Raw genomic sequence first — 20,801 nt, forward strand, 5'->3', positions numbered from 1 at the left:
AGCCATGGTGTGTGTTTGTCTAGGCCCTTAAACCTTCTTAAACTTGACCTTTTTTATTGTCCTAAGATGGCTGCCCCTTCATGCTTCATATACATAGGTTTTACATCATAAAATCATGAGTTTTTGAAATAGCATGACATAAAAACGAAAATAATTAAAAGTACAACATATTTTCATACAAACATGCTTTAATCATGTAATATGGTGTGAAAGATGTTAGAAAGGAAATTAAGGCGTGCCTTTGCGTAAATTATGCTCGAAAACTAATCGACGATGGGAGAACGGCGACGTAGAACTCCTAGGCTGAATTTCCTATGAAAACCGTGGCCTCCAAGTCCTCAAAATCTCGTGTGTGCTTGTGTTTAGGGGGAGGGGAGATTCCTTGCAAATTTTGAGGGGAGGGAACGTGTGATGTATGGGGTTATGGGGAGGGTTTGTGACTTATTTATTTGTTGATTAGCATGTGTGTAAGCTTGAGCCCAATAGTCTAGTATAATAGGCCCAATAAGCTCATTAGTGCATATTTAAAATATTTTGTTTAGATAAGTTCGTGAAAATATTAGCCGAGTTCTCGAAAAATTCATATTTTTGTCGAAAACCGAATACCGTTAAAATTTACGACTCGACGTACAAAATCACCTCAAAACTCTTTATTCTTAAAAATATCATAAAGCATCAACTTTATTTTAAATAATTAAAAACAATTATTTAATAAAAACATTTTTACTTTTTCAGCCATCGGTCTCCGTTGCTCAATCGCATCTCGAATAACCTTTTAAAAATACAGTTTACATGCATCCAAGTAGAAACTACTTCCTAACTATATAAACATATCTAACATAATTAATTTAAGAAATTAAAATCATTTAATTAGCTATTTCACATCTTCCTTATATTTGCATGCAGTTGGATTACGTCATCTTACTTTTGGACCTTACAATTTCATAAATTTCGAATGTAACTTCTTGAAATTCTATCAGCTTTAGTTTCACATGCAGCAGAAGAATAGTCAACGTCTTGTTTTGGACTTCATCTTTTTTTGGCTTTCTTTCACAACTTTATTTTGACAACTTAAAATGTGATAAAAATTACATTTTTAACTCAAATTTGCTCCAATACCATAAAATTTTCTCATACAATAAAATAACACAAAAGCGTATCAATTAAGCATGTCGAAAGTTAAAACAATGAGAAATATGATATAGAAAAATACAAACTATTACGAGTCTATCAAAATCTCTCATACCTAAAACATGCTTGTCCTCAAGCATAAATGAATTCAATTTATTATATCAACTTTTTTATCCTCTTTCCGCTTCCTCTACTTATCCGTAAAATTTTTCACGCATGAAAAACAAGTTGAATGTTGAGCATATCACATACTAATGTCATAAACAATCAATTCCATCAAAATGTCTAGAAATTAAAATGCATGGGGTTTAAACACTCCTCACAAGATTCAGTCGTTTCACTCATAAGTGTCTGGATATGTATCATAGAAACTCTCATTTCAAAACACTGAAAACTTTTACCATAAGTTTACAAATATATCACATCATTCTCCTAAATGAATGGATTAAAATGCATAATCAAAAAGGGTTGTACATGGGTTGTTGCGTGACTAGAGGTAAAGAAGGAAAAAGGTAACAATGGGTTTATGGAATTGAAGAAATCATGTAAAATTTTCCACAAAAAAAATTGCGTCAATGTAATAAAAAAAGACTATTCAATCTCATTATATTATCTAAGAGCATTTTTCTTCTTCATTGCTTTTCTTTTCTTTCTCACTTCTCTTTTTTTCTTTTATTTTCTCTTTTTTTTCTTTTTTTTGTTCTAGAGGTAGAGAAGAGGATTACAAGACTTAGAGTTTGAATAAGAAAATATCAGCAACTTGCACTTACTTGGATCAAAGTGATGCTACATGTGAAATGTTTATATGATTCTTCAATTCAAAGTTCAAAAAGAGGCATAACCAACAAAAGTGGTTTATCATGGTTTGTAATGTGGTTATTTTCCCAAAAAAAGGCTCATGCTTGAACTTGGATCACTAGAGGTCTATGAATCAGGGTAGGCTCAAAAAAACAACATTGATGATGCGAAAGAAAATGGTTTGAAACTAATGCCCTTATCATTTTGTTTATGCACCTAATCCACCACAAGGTGTTAACAAAGACATATATAACAATGCAAGTTCTAGAAAAATGGTATATGCACTAGATCCCATACACTTGTAATTTCAACTCATCATCAAGAGCAAGTACCCATAAATGTAGTAGTAAGAATGCAAAATCAGTTGACACGCAAAGACAACATCAATTTTTTTGTAGACTCGCAGCAAAAGCATTCATGATTCAAAAGAGATATGCAATAAATAAACAATAGATGAACCTAAAACACCATAAAAAATTGAAGACTAAAATTCAAGCTATATACCCCTCCCAAACCTATATCTGACATTATCCTTAATGACGCTAAAAGCAAATGTTCGACTAAAACAATAAAAACGCAAGGAAATTAGATAACTCCCCTTAAAATGTTGAACATCGTAGTAAAATATCATATGTTGTTGCAGTGGTGACGACAAGATGTGATGGTGGTAGACAGTGATGTGCAGACATCATCATTGCGAGGTTGTGGTGCTGCGTTGGTGGGCTGTGGATTGCGCTGGTGGTTGCTAGTTGCTGTGTGGGCCTTGTTTCAATTTCAGAATATGTTTTCTTTCAAGGCATGCCCACGTCCTAATCGAAATTATCTTCTGTATAGAGAATGCCAAAAATTATATCTAATCCTAAAAAGAAAAAATTTAAAATAAAAAAAGAAAAAATTTAGGTTGCCTTCTAAAAGCGTAAGTTTTTTAGTAATCAGTTATACCCTCATAAGCACTCATCAAAGAGCGGTTGACGCACAAAGTAGGTGTCATACGACACCACATATGGGTCTTGGTTCCATATGCCCTCAAGTTTGTCTTGATGTGTATAAGTAAGCTCGTCTCCTCAACAAAACTCCATATAGAATGTGCAGGACCGAGTGCTTATCGTTTTACTAAAAGCTATAGCTGGTGGTAATGGTGCAACTCAAAAGACAAAACCTCACAGTAATAAAATTGAAATAGTAGAAATATCTCTGAATCAGAAATAAAAGCTTAGCCTAGAGTTGCGGAGAGAAGATGAAAATTCTTGCACCTCTTTGTGTTTCACGTGCAGATGGTGGAATTCTTGTGTATATTTTTTTGTGCATCCTTCTCGCTTTTCATGTGTAGATGATTAATTGGGCCCAAGGAAAAAAACCATCAATTAAAAGAAAACTTAATGTTAAAAATATGACAAAAAAAGACTATATAGTTTTTATGGAATAAAACTATACCTAGTATTTTTTCTCTCAATAACAATTTCTCTCTCCAAGATTTTTTTTAAGTCAAACACCATAATTAGAAATCTAAAATTTGGCATAATCTTCGCAAATGTCAAATTTCATTCCTTGAAATTTTGTCAGCTTCAGTTTCACATGCAGCAGAAAAACAGTCATAAGGCGTGGCCACGTCTTGTTCTGGACTTATTATGTTTTTGTTTTTCTTTCATAGCTTTATCTTAGGAACTTCAAATGTGATAAAAACTCACATTTTTAGCACAAATTCGTTCCAAGACCATAAAATTTCCTTATACATTGAAATAACACAAAAATATATCAATTAAATATGTCGAAAATTAAAACAATGAGAAATATGATGACAAAAATACAAACTATTACGAGTTCATCAAGCTTGCATTACAAGAAACAAGGCACGAACGGAACTTCAAATGACACATCATGGAAATACAAGAGCTATAAACTAGTGAACGTATGCAAGGGCCGATATAAACCCTAAATAAACAAGTTAAAAGTATTCAGGTCAAATAGCGATGATCATTGAATTATTTCGACGTTAAAAAGCTCGAGACATGGATTATCAACTATAAATATTTCAAGATGCTTAGAAAGTGGGACATAATTTGAAACGTCTACTACTTAAAATACTGCTAGAATTATTAATTTTTTTTTGTAAACTAAATCTCAAAAAATACATTTAAATTGAAGCATGAAATAACAGCTGTCAATCACACATTTTAAAATTAAAGGATTCCACTACTGGTAAGATACTGCAGTTAAAAATAAGAGAAATCATCAAACCTTAGACTGTCGTGTAAAATAAAACAAATGTAAAGCATGCAAAAATCTTGACAAACCATCAACATATAAAAACGAAAGCGTATATAAATAATATCCATGCTCCCTCCTAACTCATAAACATAAATGTGTAGAAAAAATATGGTCCTCGGGTTGGCGTGCGCACATCCAACTCCGCCTACTCAGTCTTCGGCACCTCCACTCTTCTCGTCAAAATGCTCACCTATATCATTCACACCTAGTGAGTTTAAAGACTCAACACACCTGAATCGTTATTGTAACATCCCAAAAATTTGAAGGTCCACGTAAATCACACGCATGCAAGTTATCAATTTCTTATGGATTTTAATTAAATTATTTTAATGCATTAAATGTATGATTTTAACATGAATAAGTTTTTTAAATTCTCGGTTTATAAAAATTTTATGCATTAGGATTTTAAGTTGCATTTCGCATTCAAACGAGGAACGGAGACCGGGGATAATTAGGAAAAATATTTTTTATGGAAAGATTAATATTTTAATCATTTAATATGATGTGTTTTTAAGTGTATTTTTCTAAAATATACCTTGGTGGGTAATTTCTACTCGTCGGGTCATATTTTTAACCGGTACGCAAAATTTAGCGAATTGGGAGACTTTTTGACGGCTCAGGCAATATTTTCAAAAACGTACCTAAACGAAATATTTTTCGGGAGTGTGTTTGGACTTGATGTGTTTATTTTATTGCTTAATGGGCTCAAAACCTTTTTAATCCATTTAAACTTTTGTTTAGGGTCCATTAGCAACTTAATTACCATCTTAACTAAAACCTAAACCTAATTTTCAATCATTGGCCGCCCACTTCTATTTCCCATCAGCCATTCTTATGTGAAAACAACAGCTCCTCTCCTTTTTTCAGCAGCAAAGTCACGGTCCGGTAGATTTTCAAGAAAGAAATTCTTCCCCGCTTCTCTGGTTCACGTACGCGCATAACTTCGAGTTTTCGAGCGTATAAACGCAAAGGCACGCCCAAAATCTTGTTTTTCTCATCATTCACATCATAAATGCTGGTTTGTGTGTTTATGTATGAGAAATATTTTGATCTATTATATGGTATCTTTTTTGCATAGTTTTGACATGAAATACACCTACACTTTGATGCAATTCACGTTTTCTTGACTTCTTGTGTAAGGGGCTGCCGGTTTGATGTGTTAGGGGCCTGTATATGTTGGGAGTTAAGGTGTCAAGGGGCTGTAGTCACGAGTTAGTAACGTTTTGGGGAGGGCCGATCTGTCTTCTTGAGGGAGATATGATTTTTATCGAAAACCGCACAAGCTGTGAAATTTCTGTGTCACAAAACCCGTCACCTCTTGTTATTTCGAATTCTGGGACTTATAGGTTGGTTTTCTGAAAATATGTTCAACATATGATTTATATCACACTGTGTTATCTTCGATTCGATAGAAAATTTGTAATTTTATGATAAGAAATGAGGGAGATATGATTTTTATCGTAAAACCGCACAAGCTGTGAAATTTTTGTGTCACAAAACCCGTCATCCTCTGCTATTTGGAATTCTACGAATTATAGGTTGGTTTTCTGGAAATGTGTTCAACATATGATTTATAGCACACTGTGTTATTTTCAATTTGATTGCAAATTCGTAATTTTCTGATAAGAAACGAGGGAGATATGATTTTTATCGTAGAACCGCACAAGTTGTGAAATTTCTGTGTCACAAAACCTGTCACCTTCTATTATTTCGAATTCCACGAATTATAGGTTGGTTTTCTGGAAATGTGTTCAACATATGATTTGTATCACTCTGTGTTATCTTTGATTCAATAGCAAATTCGTAATTTTCTAATAAGAAACGAGGGAGATATTATTTTTATCGTAAAACCACACAAGCTGTCAAATTTCTGTGTCACAAAACCTGTCACCCTCTGTTATTTCAAATTCTGCGAATTATAGGTTGGTTTTTTTGGAAATATGTTCAACATATGATTTATAGCACACTGTGTTATTTTCGATTCGATATCAAATTCGTAATTTTATGATAAGAAACGAGGGAGATATGATTTTTATCATAAAACCGTACAAGCTGTGAAATTTCTGTGTCACAAAATCCGTCACCCTCTATTATTTCAAATTCTACGACTTATAGGTTGGTTTTTTGGAAATGTGTTCAACACATGATTTGTAGCACTCTGTGTTATCTTCGATTTGATAGCAAATTCCTAATTTTTTGATAAGAAACGAGGGAGATATGATTTTTATCGTAAACTCGCTTAAGCTGTGAAAATTTGTGAATGGTTTCACGTTTTCTTAAGTTGCGAGGGTAGGCTCGGCCAAAGAGGGCTGAACCAAGCCATGGCGTGGTCTTGGAGGGTCCAGAGGTGGGCTAGGAAGAGTTGGTTTAGGTCTGGTCCCCGTTGATTTGGTCTAGAGTTGAGAATTCGAGGGTTTAGTGCACTAGGGTTCGGCTCACTTTGGTGCAGAAAAATCCAGCAACTTTCAGGTGATGTTCGAAGGTCTTAAGTGGGCTGGTCTAGGTTGTTTAAGGGCTGGTAGGGTATGGTTGATGCATGTTTAAGCTTGAGAGACTTGGTTAAGTTTCGGGTTAAAACCGGGACCCCGGTCCAAGTTTTTAAACGAATCGTGTAAGTTTTTAATCGGGCTCGAGTTTACGTCTAAGAAATGCTTATAAATATGTTTTGAGGTGTTTTAAGAAGTTTGGTAGGTTTCGGGTCGAAATTTTGAGGTCCATGTATAAAACGATCATTTTGGGTTTCCGGGGATAAAATGGTCATTTTGCACCCGGGTCGAATTAGAAGTCCTGGCAGCGCCCTAAACACGATTTTACATGTATTTAAACGTTTATGATATCATGAATATGACCTTATTACGTAAATATGAAAATACGGTGCAGGCTCGATTTTAAGAAAAATTTACGTATATGCATTATTTTATTAAGTGATGAATATGATGACATGTTTTGAATGTTGAGAGTTGGTTGTGACTAATACGATGACACGATGACATGTAAGGCCAAGGGTCAGTGGACGGGTAATGATGTCGCTGATGTCCCCGCCGCCGGGTACCACGGTTACACGTAGATGGATCCATCGACTGACATGATGATTCGAAAGTCACAACTAATGAACTGAATTCAATTAAAGAAAATGTATACGTATATGATGAGACATATTTTGACACGTTATGATATTATATGACATGTTTACGTTTATTCTTTTAAGATAATGAAATGTATGTTGATTACAGTATTTTCATTGTTGCAAGTTATGTATATGTACTTGCTATTAACATTACAGGTGTGTTGAGTTTTTAGACTCACTAGGTGTGAATGATGCAGGTGAGCATTTTGATCAGGAGACTGGAGGTGATTATGACCGAACGGGCAGAGCTGGTGGCGCACGTTAACCCGAGGACCTTGTATTCTTCCGCAATAATATGATTTTATGGGAACACGTTTAAACAATTTTTTTTAAAAATGGTTGATGATTTTATTTTGTTGAGGGTTTGACAGATTTGTCACGTGCTGGATGTTTTATTTTTTAAAACAGTAATGGTTTAGGTTGGTTGCTCTTTTCATAATTTTAACTGTAGTTATTATATTCAGCAGTGGATGATTTTACAAAATGCATGTTTCAAATTTTATGGATTTACGTAGTTATGGTTTCGGCCATTGTATTTTAAAAAAAATAAAAAATGTTCGATAGAATTTTAAAATGAGCAGATGTTTAGCTCAACTGGTACCAACACTTTAAGAATTTAGGTACTTATGCCTGGAGATCCTGGTTTGAGTGTTGGAGGAGGCGAAAGAAACCACTTTCTAGGGATGTGATATTCTATGAATGGCGGTGCATGGGCATGGGCTAGGACTCATGGTGGACCATCCTAATGACCCATGATCAGTAGTGGTGCATGGGTATGGGCCGGGGCCCATGTTGGTTCATCCTAATGGCCCATGATCATTACAATTATAACAAGTACGTATTGTAGGACCGAACGCTTACCGCTTTACCAAGAGCTATAGCTAGTAGTAATGGTGCAACTCAAATCTTTTAAACCGCACATCAGCTCAAGCACCACGGTTCGATCGCTCTACCAAGCAGGAACAATTATTGCACCCAACAATCTCCCTCCCAATAATTGCACTCCTTGCAATCAATGGGAATTGAACCCGTGACCTTGGCTCTGATACCAATTGTAGGACCGAGCGCTTACCGCTTTACCAAGAGCTATAGCTGGTGGTAATGATGCAACTCAAATCTTTTAAACCGCACATCAGCTCAAGCACCACGGTTCGATCGCTCTACCAAGCAGGGACAATTCTTGCACCCAACACGTATACGTAACATGCAACAGTGAAAAGTACTGTAATTAACATACATTTCATGATCTTAAAACACATGAACTTAATCATATCGTGTCAAAGCATAATGTGAGGCCCGGGGCCGAGGAGGGCGGGGGGTGATCGCCGGTGCCATCAGTTGAACGGACAATGAGCGGCTCCTGGCAGGCTTCTAGGTGGAGGGAACATGAATGAACCGATCCCACACGGGAAGGAGAGGGATTCCGAGACTGTTCAATGTAATGGACTGTACAGTTGAAGAGGGCTTAAAAGATTTGATATGTACTACTCATATCACGAAGGTGCATCTTCTTTTCGGTAGCTCATCACATAAGAACTCCAAAGTTAAGCGTGCTTGACTTGGAGCAATTCTGGGATGGGTGACCTCCTGGGAAGTTTCCCAGGGTGCGTGTGAGTGAGGACATAAGCACGCTGGAAAGACTCGTCTTGGTACAGTGAGGACAGTCGTCGAATCTGGGGCGTTAAACATAACGTGTCCAAAACATGTATCATCATATCAACATATACGTGTTCATTTTCTTTATTTGAATTTAGATCATTAGTTGTGACTTTCGCATCAGCTCTAAGCGATGGATCCATCTACGCATAACTGTGGTACCCGACGGCGGGGACATCAGCGACAGTATTATCCATCCACTGAGTATTGGCCTTACATGTTCGTGTTTGTGTTCGTATTAGTCACAATCAACTCTCATCCTTCAAAACGAATCCTTATATTCATAACTTATAAAAATCATGCATATACGTAAATTTCCTTAAAATTAAGCATGCAACGTATTTTTCATATTTCTATAAAAAGTCATGTTCCTGATAACATATACATTTAAAATATGTCAATCTGCGATCAGGGCGCTGCCAGGACTGTTAAACTTGACCCGGGTGCAAAATGACCATTTTGCCCCTAGAAACCCTAATTGACCATTTTACCCCTGGACCTCAAAATTTCGACCCGAAGCCAACCAAACTCCTTAAAACATCTCAAAAAATTTTTATATTTGTTTCCTAGACGTAAACTCGAGTCCATGCAAAAAATTCTATAATTCGTTTTAAAATTTGGACCAGGGTCTCGGTTTTAATCCGAATTAACCCGAAACTCAAACAAATCTTTCCAAACTTAAACCAGGCCTTAACCGTACCCTACCAGCCCTTAAACCACCTAGACCAAACCACTTAAGACTCTCGAACAACACATGAAAGTTGTTGGATTTTCTACACAAAAGCGAGCCGAACCCTAGTGCACTAAACCCTCGAATTCTTGACCCTAGACCAAACCAACAGGGGCAGACCCGAACCATTAGCCCACCTCTGGACCCTCTTGGACCGACCTAAGCATTGCTCTCAGTCCCAAGCATGCTGTTGAGCGCGACTATCGGAATGCCATCAAAACGAGCCCTAACGGTGACACCCCTCGGCTTAACTCCCTCGATTGGCCCTATGGCCACAACCAGGGTGTTTGGGCTATCCTAGGCCACGACTCAGACCTACCAGGGTCTGGTCCAAGGCTTGGAACATCCCTTGCACCAACGGCTCACTCCTATCCCATGATCTAACCCCAACCGAGACCATCAACCACGAAGAGATCGGCCCTCACCAAAACGTAGCCAAACTGAGAGTCCAACACCTTGACTCCTTAACTCTCAACATGTACAACCCCCTAGCATCTCAAATCGGCAGCCCCTTACACAAGAACAACAAAAACGTGAGTTACATATAAACGTGTATGCATATTTCGTGAAAAAACAATACATAATCGATGCAACATAAAAAATCTATGCATTTCTCATGCAAACACACACACATCAGCATATAATAGCGTGAATGACGATAAAAGATAGATTTATGGCGTGCCTTTGCGTTAATACGCTCGAAAACCTTGATACCAACGCGTAGAACTCGTACCGGAAAGACGGAGAATGATTTCTTTGCAAAACCTATGAGGATTTCGATGATTGCTGCTGGAAATTATTTCGAAATGTGGCTACTGATGGGAGAAGGGGGTAGCCGAGCTAGGGTTGGGAGATTAGGGTGTTTTTGGGGTGTAGGTTTTAATAAAAGATTAGTGTATAATGAGACCTAATTAAAATAGAGAAATCTAGTAGAATTTTGGGCCCATTATGCAATAAATAATCCCATTAAGGCCAAAAACTCTCCCGAATTATATTTCGTTTAGGTACGTTTTTGAAAATATTGTCTGAACCCTCAAAAAGTCCTCTGACTTGTTAAAATTTGCGTACCGATTTAAAATATGACCCGACGAGTAAAAATACTTCACCTAATCCCATTTTCGAAAATCTCACTTATTTACTCCATATATTAAATAATTAAAAATAATTATTTAATAAAAATATTTTTCCTTAACTGTACCCGTCTCCGTTCCTCGTTCGAGTGCGAAATACTACTAAAAGTCCTAATGCATGAAATCTTAATAAAACATGAAATGAAACACATATTCATGCAATAAATCATGAATTTAAAGCTTTAAAATAATTAAACACATATTTTAGCAAAACCCTAGATTACATGCTGTCATATTACGTAATTCGAATTTCTTAGACCTTATATAATTAGTTTCAAAAAATTGATAATTAATAATCACATAATAATAATGAAATAATTGAGTGTTGTACTTTGATATTAGGTTCGAAGCTCATATCTTCGTGCTAGACCATATGGGCAACGGGTGAAAAGTTAGACGACGTGGAGACGATACACGCATTTTAGTGCCTCTCCAGGTAATATTATCATCGTCTGCCCGAGCTGCCCGAGCTGCCCGCCATCTACATTTTTACTTAAACTTAAATTAATTTCTCTCCCTATACGTACAATCCTTTTGTCTCTATATCTCACCGTTTACTCTCTGTGCAACCTCTCGCTGTTCCTCCTCTTGAATCGGAAAATTTTGCAGGTCTTTCTCTGTCTCCTTGTTCCTCTTTCTAAGGCGCGTAGCCGCACGCGTGGATGCGCGCGCGCAATTTTACGTTTTTATTCTGGTAATCGTACCTGAGGGTTAATCGTTTGTGATGTTTGTAATTTTTTTTATTGGTTTGCTTGTTATTTTCGATCTGAAGTTTTTGAACTTGAATTTGATAGGTAGTGAATAGGCGAATCGAAGCTGTGAATGAGATAAAGCAGGATAAATTGCGGTTTCAATATAATTGAGGTGATCTAGGGTTTTCTCTGAATTGGGGAATCGGAGTTATTTGTGGGTTTTCTGGTTCTTTGAATTTGGTGATTGGGGGAACGATATTAAGTTGTTGAACACGGGTTAGGGTTTGGGCTAAAGTCGTGATTTTGAGGGGGTCATTGGAAATATTTGATGGTTGAAGTCGTGGCGTCTGGCGGAACAGAAATTGTACAAAATGAAAAAGAAGAAAATGTAGATATGCACGGACGGTTCATGGGACGGATAGAATTGTAGGAGTTCAAGGAGTGTGGTTAGCACATGCGGTCGGTCCTGCCCGCGGCGACTGAAGCTGTTGGGGGTTATCATCTTTCGTCTCTTGCTTCTTCTGTCACTGCCAGCACAACTGTCAATTCTTTCTGCAAGGTATTGCCTTTGGGTTTAAATTTTTTGCCTTTCTGCAGATTCTGCCATTCTATTGCCTTTGGATGATGTTGAATTTTTTCCTTTGCTTTGTGACATCATTGAATGTCGTTAGTGTGCTTTCCATCTATCAGGATTTGGTTGTGATGAGTGAATTGAAACATGTAACCTGATTGTTTGATGGCATCTATAGTCTATTTGTTGTGAATTTGCAGCTTGGAGTTTCTTAATTTGGTGTTCGAGTAAAAAATGGTTGCTGGACGGTTTTCTTATTCGGTTCATACTTCAAACGATAAAGTTCCACCATAAGTTATTTTGCTCTTCGTGGAAAATAGTACAGTTTGTTTTTATGCCAAAGCCAACTTGGAATTAGAATGCCATTTATTTTAATATTTTGTTAGTAGTAACGTGAGGGAAGATATGCAAATCTGTCCGAATTTGGTTGACTTCTCTCTACTTGTGCCTCCAACACGGCAACACCTCATTATGTTCATGCTATGATCGTTGTCTCAACATATTTTATTATATATATTCCTTTTCGAGCTATGGTATCCCAAAGCCAGGGTAGAAATTTATGACTTAGATTAGTATGAGGCAGGAGAAGGGTGTATTACAGCACATGGTCTTGTTCAAGCTCTGAGGAATGTGATCTTGTCCAGTTGGTAGACCTACTGACATTCACTAAGATGATTACCATAGTCTGAATTTATTGCTTACGCTAATAAATTTCACAGTAATGCTGTGCATCTGGGCAAAACTGCTTTGATGCTAACAGACATTTCCTTTTCCTCTTTTTTGCATCAGCAGATGAGGTGATAGTATACACCCGTTCGAAACATCATCCTTATCAACCTGTCTTTGACACTGTGTTTAATATATATGAATGGTTGAGGTAATGATAGAAATTTGTTCAGAACTATCATATGTTTGCCATGCCTTTGACTCTACTCTCTCTTTTACTGTAATCATATTGTGTTTGTAACTCGTGGACATAAAATGCTTTGGTCAACGTGTCCTTTACAGTACTTTCAGAACACTGTGAATCAGTGGGAGTGGGGAGGGAGAGGGGTATCTAGAAGATTTGATCATGCTGTGAAAGATCATATCTATGTTGTTCCGAAACGATTGTCAATCTATGTTGGACATTTTGTATTAGTGTTGAAATTCATGAATTAACGATGTTCAATTATCTATGATGACCTTTTGTGGTATAACTTTTACATTGTTTTTTAGGAACATGGTGATGATACTTTAGGTGTGTTCTTAGATCTCTGCTGATTATTTTCATTAAGGCGATATTGTGAATACATATTTTGTGAGTTGCGAATACTGGGATAATTACTTGCATCCATCCAAAATTACTATTCATGGGTCATCATGGTGGGGGTGTGGGGTGAATGTCCAAAAATATGGAAGCACATACTTGAATGATACCAAATATTTGTACCATACACTCATCGTCACTACCTATTGTGGTAATTTTGGGCATGAGCTTGGAAGTATGGCCACTTTTTTTGTCTTTCCTTCTGTTTCATATTTTCTATGCCATTTGGTCTATGAAATGTGATATGACTTTGCCATGTTGTGCAATATATCCTACTAGGGAGCAAGTTCTTCTCTCTTTTTTCAGGACGATCGCAGAATAAGCGTTGGCGATTGTGCTCTTTTCAAACCTTCTCAGGATTCTCCTCCTTTCATTGGTTTAATCCGTTGCTTGGCATTGAGCGAAGAGAATAATTTGCATCTAGGAGTGAATTGGCTTTATCGACCAGCGGAATTAAAGCTTGGAAAGGGCTCACTTTTGGACGCTGCTCCTAATGAGATTTTCTATTCCTTTCACAAAGACGAAATTCCTGCTGCTTCACTTCTCCATCCTTGTAAAGTTGCATTTCTACCTAGAGGCATAGAACTGCCCACAGGGACTTCATCTTTTGTTTGTCGACGTGTCTATGACATTGCAAACAAGTGTTTATGGTGGCTAACGGATCAAGATTACATTAATGTGAGCTGCTGCTGTTGATAAAATTTTTCTTTAAACTATAATTTCTATACCCATACCCGCTCAGCAGACGCACACACACGCACACAGTTGCTTTGATATGGGTTGGGGGTGGTCAGAGGATAGATTACTTTAGGTTTGAATCAGTGTGTTTTTTGATGGCGATACTGAGATGCACAATGGTTTTGCAGGAGCGACAGGAAGAAATAGACCAGCTTCTATACAAAACAAGGACAGAAATGCATGGTACATTGCAGCCTGGTGATCGTTCTCCAAAGCAAATTAATAGTCCATCTTCAACTGCACAATTAAAACCTGGTTGTGATAGTGGTCAAAATAGTGGGGCATCCATTCCTTCTCAAGTCAAGGGAAAGAAGAGGGAAAGAGGAGATCATGTTACTGATCCTGTTAAACGAGAACGTTCATTAAGACTTGACGATAGTGAATCTGTTCAATGCAAATATGGAACTAATTTGAAGTCTGAGATTGCACGAATAACTGAAAAAGGAGGAGTTACACATTTGGATGGGGTTGAGAAACTTATTCAGCTAATGCAATCAAGCAGAATGGATAGAAACAAGGATTTGCTTGGCCGTTCCATGCTTGCAGGTGTGGTAGCTGCTACCGATAAGGCTGATTGCCTTGATGGGTTTATTCAGCTGAGGGGCTTACCTGTTTTGGACGAATGGCTACAGGATATTCATAGAGGGAAGATTGGTGATGGTTATAATTTAAAGGATGGTGATAAATTTGTTGAGGAATTCCTTTTAGTTTTACTCCGTGCCCTTGATAAACTTCCAGTTAATCTCCTTGCCCTTCAAATGTGCAACATTGGTAAATCTGTGAATCATTTACGATCGCATAAAAACTTAGAAATCCAGAAAAAAGCACGAAGTTTAGTTGACACATGGAAGAAACGCGTTGAAGCCGAAATGAACAGTATTGACACAAAATCTGGTTCAGCACAAACTATATCTGTGTGGCCTTCCAAATCACGCCTTCCAGAAGCGTCACAAAGTGGGAGTAGAACCCCAAGTGGGTCTGATGTTGCCATGAAAAGCTCAGTTACTCAGAGTTCTATATCAAAAACTACTTCAGCAAGGTCTTCACATGGGGAGAGTAATGTAAAGTCTGCAACCTCTTCACCGGAGCCACTAAAATCATCTTCATCGCCTGCATCTGGCAAGGAGAGCCAGCCCAGAGTTTCAGTTGGAGGCACTCCTGATGTCCCTGTAATTAGGGAGGACAGGAGCAGTAGTTCAAATCAGTCTAATAATTGCAGTCAGTCTTTCTCAGGGAAGGAGGATGGGAAGAGTTCCGCCGCAGGTTTAACAACTGTTAGTAAGATATCAGGTGGCACTGCTCACAACCGAAAAATCAGTGGTTTTTCTGTGGCCTCGGTGTCTGGAAGCCAGAAAGAAATTAGCTTCAGCAGAGTTTCTTCTGCACACAAAAGTCTGGTTTCAGAGAAGTCTCAGTCTGCTTCAACATGTGAAAGGGTTCTTGAGAGTCCCATTGCTGAGGGGAGCATTCATAAGCTAATTGTTAAGATACCAAACCGGGTACGAAGTCCCCCACATGGTGTCAATGGAGAATCTCTAGAAGATCCTACCTTTTTGGGCAGTCGAGCTTCTTCCACAGTGCTTTTGGACAAAGATGAGCAGTTTGACCGAACTTCAAAGGACAAGAACGATGCATATAGATCTAATGTTGCTTCAGATATGAATCAGGAGTCGTGGCAGCATAGCAAATTTAAAGGTTTAGTAACTGGGTCAGGAGAAGTTGCCGGCTCACCTTCTGCTCTTCCTGATGAAGAGCAAAGTATGTCAACTAAAGACTCCCCAACAAATCATTTGAAGTCTTCGAAGTTACATGAATCTTCTTTCAGCCCCATGAATGCTTTAATTGAGAGTTGTGTCAAATATTCTGCAGGAAATTCATCCTTATCACATGAGGATGAGGTTGGGATGAACTTACTTGCTAGTGTTGCTACCAGGGAAATGTCCATATCTGATTTGGTTTCTCCGACTGATTCTACAGAAATGAGTACCCCGGCTGTCGAGGAAAATGGCGTTGTGGATGAAGCAAAGTCTAAGTCTTCCCTTGAAAAGCACGGGTCAGCAATTCAAAGTGAGTTCTGCACTGATGCGGAGTGTGATGATAAGAATCAGGCTGCTTTAGACAGTAATTCATTGTCTCACGACAATATGCATCTGCTTAAAAAATTATCCATCAAGTTCCCTGGTGACATACAATGTCCTTCATCCCGGTCTTCTGAAGATATACTAGCTGGAGAAGGCAATAACCACTTGGACTCTTCTAGTACGGATTTCAGAAAAAGTGCAGACACAGAGTGGGAGACGTGTGATAATTCTAATGAAAAGACTGCCACTACTTCTTTGACACCACCGCTCTCTATAGACAAGTTAAGAGATGATCAATGTAATGGAGAAATTCATGAGGAGAAGGTCAATTTTAGCAATGCTGGAACTAATAGTATTTTGAACTGTAAAAGCGAGGAAAATATTGCCATGGAGACTGGGGAAAAGGCTGGTATTGGTGTCGAAGAGGGCAAACTAACACATGATATTACTGAGTCCAAGCGGTTGTGTGAAGGTAAAGGTAAAAAGGATTTAAATGATGGATTGAACGCATTAACTAATGCACAGCAGAAAGTGAGTACACATATCAAGCATGAATTTTCAGAAAGAGATGATGATTCCAAGTTAACCCAAAGTGCAAATGGGCAGAACTCGGTGTTAGAAGGCGGCGATGAAGTCAAATCAGGCAAACCTGATAGAGATGATGCTAAGAGTTGCACGAATGAGCTTAAAATACCAAACTTTGATGTGGAAGTCAGCAAGAATGCTGATATAGAAAATCATAGCATCTCTGGGTTTTGTTCCACATCTAACGATATAAAGAGTGACAAAGATGTCAATGTGGACAAGTCAAAGATCACCGAGCATATGTCACTTTCTGAAAATGGATTTAGTAGTTCTGTGAACTGTGAAGCACAACAAAAGGCCGAGTTAAAGGGATCGAAGTTTTCCAGCATGCAGTTAGATGCAGCAGAGAAGTGTACTTCCAATGCTGTTGAGGCTTCCACTTCTGCTGTAGGAGAAGCAGATCCTAATGTCAAAGTAAAGTTCGACTTAAATGAAGGTTTTAGTTCCGATGATGGGAAATACGGGGAGTCTGTCAATTCAGTATTCTCGCTTTCAGCAGCTGTTCACATGATGAAATCGATACCATTTTCTGCAAGTTCTGTTCCAAGTGGCCATCCTGCTTCCATCACTGTGGCTGCGGCCGCTAAAGGTCCCTTTGTTCATCCGGAGGACTTAATGAAAATCAAGGGAGAACTTGGATGGAAGGGATCTGCTGCAACTAGTGCATTTCGGCCTGCTGAACCCAGAAAATCTTTTGAGACGCAAGTTGGTTCGACAAATGTACCTTACACTGATATTTCTACCAATAAACATGGTCGAATTCTCTTGGATTTTGATCTAAATGTGCCTGATGAGAGGGTTCTTGAGGAACTGGCTTCTCGAGATTGTGCTTTGGCTGTTAATTTAACAACCGATCTTGCAAGCAAGCATGGTACCTTGCTGAATGAAGGCCCAGGTTCTTTGCTTTTACGTGGTTCTGGAGGTTTAGATCTTGACTTGAATAGGGCTGATGAGGCTAATGATAATGCGCACTGCTCTATCAGCAGCTATCATAGAGGGGAGAATTCCATTGCTCATATTAAACAATTTGTTGGTTTACCTACAGGTGATATTCAGAGAGATTTTGATCTCAACGATGGGCCTGTGGTTGATAATACTAGCGCCGATCAGTTTTCAAGCAGTAAGAAAGTCAAGGGTGGCTTACCATCTCAGTTGCCTTCTGCAGGATGTAGAATAAACAGTCCCGGGCTGGGGAGTTTCTCTTCTTGGTTCCCTCCTGGGAATACATACTCAACAGTAGCCATACCATCAGCATTACCCGATCGAGTTGACCAGCCTTTTCCAGTTTTTCCACCTGGTGCATCCCAAAGAACTTTTGGCCCTATTGGTCTTGCCCCTTTTACTCCTGAGCTCTACCGAGGATCAGTATTATCATCATCTCCTGCAGTGCCTTTCTCATCTAGCCATTTCCAATTTCCAGTCTTTCCTTTTGGGACTACCTTTCCGCTTCCGTCAGCCAATTTTTCTGTTGGTGCAAACTCTTCTGCAGATTCCTCATCTGGTGCAAGATTGTTTGCACCTCCTGTAAACCCGCAGTTTCTGGGACCAGTTGGTTCAATGACATCGCATTTTCAGAGACCATATTTGGTCAACCTTCCAGATAATGGAAGTAACGGTGTGTTGGAGAATGACAGAAAGTGGGGCAAACCAGGTTTGGATCTCAATGCCGGCCCAGGAATCGTGGAAAGTGAAGTTAGGGAGGAGTCATCAGCACAACATTCTGTTGCCATTTCACAAGCTGTGGCAGACGAGCAAGCCCGGATGCTTTCGGTGTCAAGTGGAATTTCGAAAAGGAAGGATCCCGAGGGAGGTTGGGACAATGAGAGTGTCAGATACAAGCAATTTTCATGGCAGTAGGAAATTTGGTGCATACCAGTCTCTATAACTCTTGTAAGTAAAATAGCCGTCGTTGGGAGAAACTCCTAATTTTGTATGGTGCTAATCTATATCTGTATGTTTTAGTAACAGATCGTCCTCTTTTTTACAAAAAAGAAGCTCTTCTGCATTTTCTCATCTGCATACTGTGCATTTTCTTGCTTCGCATCATTATCTTTTTTCTAAATGAAATTACTTCCATTAAATAAGGTAAAAAGATAGTGCATGTACAAATACACCTGGCATCCCCACACTTACAGATGATGTTATACACTTGTACTTTTCTAGTTTCTCCATACAAGTTTGTCATAATACGCTGAGATTGAAGTTTCTAGGCAAGTTTTTATTTAGCGTGGAAAATAAGAGAAGTGAATTTGGAAACAGAAAATTTTCATTCTACCAATAATCATTCTCAAGATTAGTTGACGTTGATGACTCATGTTGTGACTTCCTTTTGTTTCCCACGGGGATGACAGAAATTTTTAAGTCAAAAAATATTTTGGGATGAGTATGTAAGGCCGAGTTTGAGAGGAGTTCAGGATATCCTTTTGGGTAAATGTTTCTCTTAATGAGTGTATATAAAGCTGCCAGGGAATCATTATTTTTGTGTTCAGATTTCAGAGCCTTGGTTTTCAAGTAATGCTTGTAAAATTCATTACATATTTATAATTGTATGCAATTGCATTTTGTTTATGAAGGAGCAGGTGGTGTCTTTTCTTTGCTAACAAGACTTGTTATTTTACTCTCTCTAGTGTTTGAAGCCCATTTATGAACCACCATGCTGCCGGTTGGCTCTTTGGAAACTATGCGCAGTTTGGTTTGTGTGGAAGGTCGACAAGCTTCCCCTTTCAGACTAGTGAATCTGAGGCAACTAGTTCTTAAAAATTGGCACCCAAGTGAAAACCTTCAACAATCGAGCTCTTCCTTTTTAACCTTTCACGTATGAATCTTTCCCAATACATATTTATGAGCAGGTTTTAACCTTGTTTTGTAGTGGTATTACAACATGGTTGTTAATCTTGCCTCAGTACTTGCTGCATAACATGTCATATACAGTACGTGTTATTTGAAATTTCATTTCGAGGATCTTATAATGTATATATATTCAGTTTTTATGAGATGGACATATAAATGGTGACGAGTCATACAAATATCTTTCATGGATCCTGTGGGATTTGCCATTGGTTTTGCTTGGTTCCATGTTGCATGTTGATGTGATGAATGTGAAAAATGTACAGTTTCTTTCTTATCTAAGCGCATAGACATATGTTAATAATGTAACTCAAATTTCTGTTTTGTTCTGTTTCGTAAGGTTAAGGTTTTGGAGGATGGGTTTGGAAAATATTGGCCGAATATAATATTTGTTTAGTTTTGTAATGAGAAATAATATCATCTGAATTGTGATATAAGATGAATGATATATAATATATGAATAATAATCAATGTGCAAGATGATAAATGATGTATAATTTATGAATAATAATCAATATATAACTAATTTAATGATTTATTACTCAAATTCTACAACAAGTCGAACGTTGGATGACACAAAAATATGTAATAATCTAATACTTCATCGATCGTGTCAAATGATTAGAAGTTTAAAATCCAAATTTCAAAGTAATTTTGTGATCGACATGAATAAATATTATGGTTGATTTATTTTATGTTTGGAGAAAGAATGGACGAAGGGTCGTCTTGTGACCAAAAAGTGGTATACGACCAGAGTTTCTGAAATTTCATCAGAACTTAGAAATTTTAATATAAAATTTCAAGAGTTTGAAAGCATTGATATTTGATTTAAACTCAAGTTTGAAAACATTTTTTTGAGATTCATTAAGAGAAACTAACCATTAATAATATTTTATATGTTTGAAACTTTAAACTCAAAAAATTTAGATTAATAATACAATGCATCAAACACATAGTAATGTGATTTGAATATATCTTATTTTAAGTGAAATCGATACTACATTATTGAAGTATTTAAAATGAAAAAAAATCATTTTTCTTAGATTCATACTTAACAAGACAAGAAATTATATATTTTCCTAGATATTTTAAATTTAATAAATTACATCGACTGATTATAAAGTGGGAACTAAGCTTA

General features: G+C 37.6%; 1 protein-coding gene across 5 annotated transcripts; it reads left to right on the forward strand.

Annotated features, from left to right (window-relative positions):
- The first annotated feature begins 11,313 nt into the window (after window positions 1-11,313).
- Window positions 11,314-19,631, forward strand: LOC140991530 (uncharacterized). Of its 5 annotated transcripts, none has more exons than XM_073461522.1 (6): window positions 11,361-11,534; window positions 11,635-12,091; window positions 12,893-12,980; window positions 13,719-14,090; window positions 14,279-18,706; window positions 19,444-19,631. In XM_073461522.1, the coding sequence occupies exons 3-5, from the start codon at window positions 12,972-12,974 to the stop codon at window positions 18,671-18,673; spliced, it is 4,776 nt and encodes a 1,591-aa protein (XP_073317623.1). In that variant the 5' UTR covers window positions 11,361-11,534; window positions 11,635-12,091; window positions 12,893-12,971; the 3' UTR covers window positions 18,674-18,706; window positions 19,444-19,631. The 5 variants fall into 5 exon arrangements, with proteins under 5 accessions (XP_073317621.1, XP_073317623.1, XP_073317622.1 ...); XM_073461521.1 differs by having other exon boundaries at window positions 12,896-12,980; XM_073461520.1 differs by lacking the exon at window positions 12,893-12,980 and having other exon boundaries at window positions 11,314-11,449.
- Window positions 19,632-20,801: the final 1,170 nt, after the last annotated feature.

The sequence above is a fragment of the Primulina huaijiensis genome, chromosome 13, assembly GCF_012295235.1.
Source record: "Primulina huaijiensis isolate GDHJ02 chromosome 13, ASM1229523v2, whole genome shotgun sequence".
NCBI lineage: Eukaryota > Viridiplantae > Streptophyta > Magnoliopsida > Lamiales > Gesneriaceae > Primulina > Primulina huaijiensis.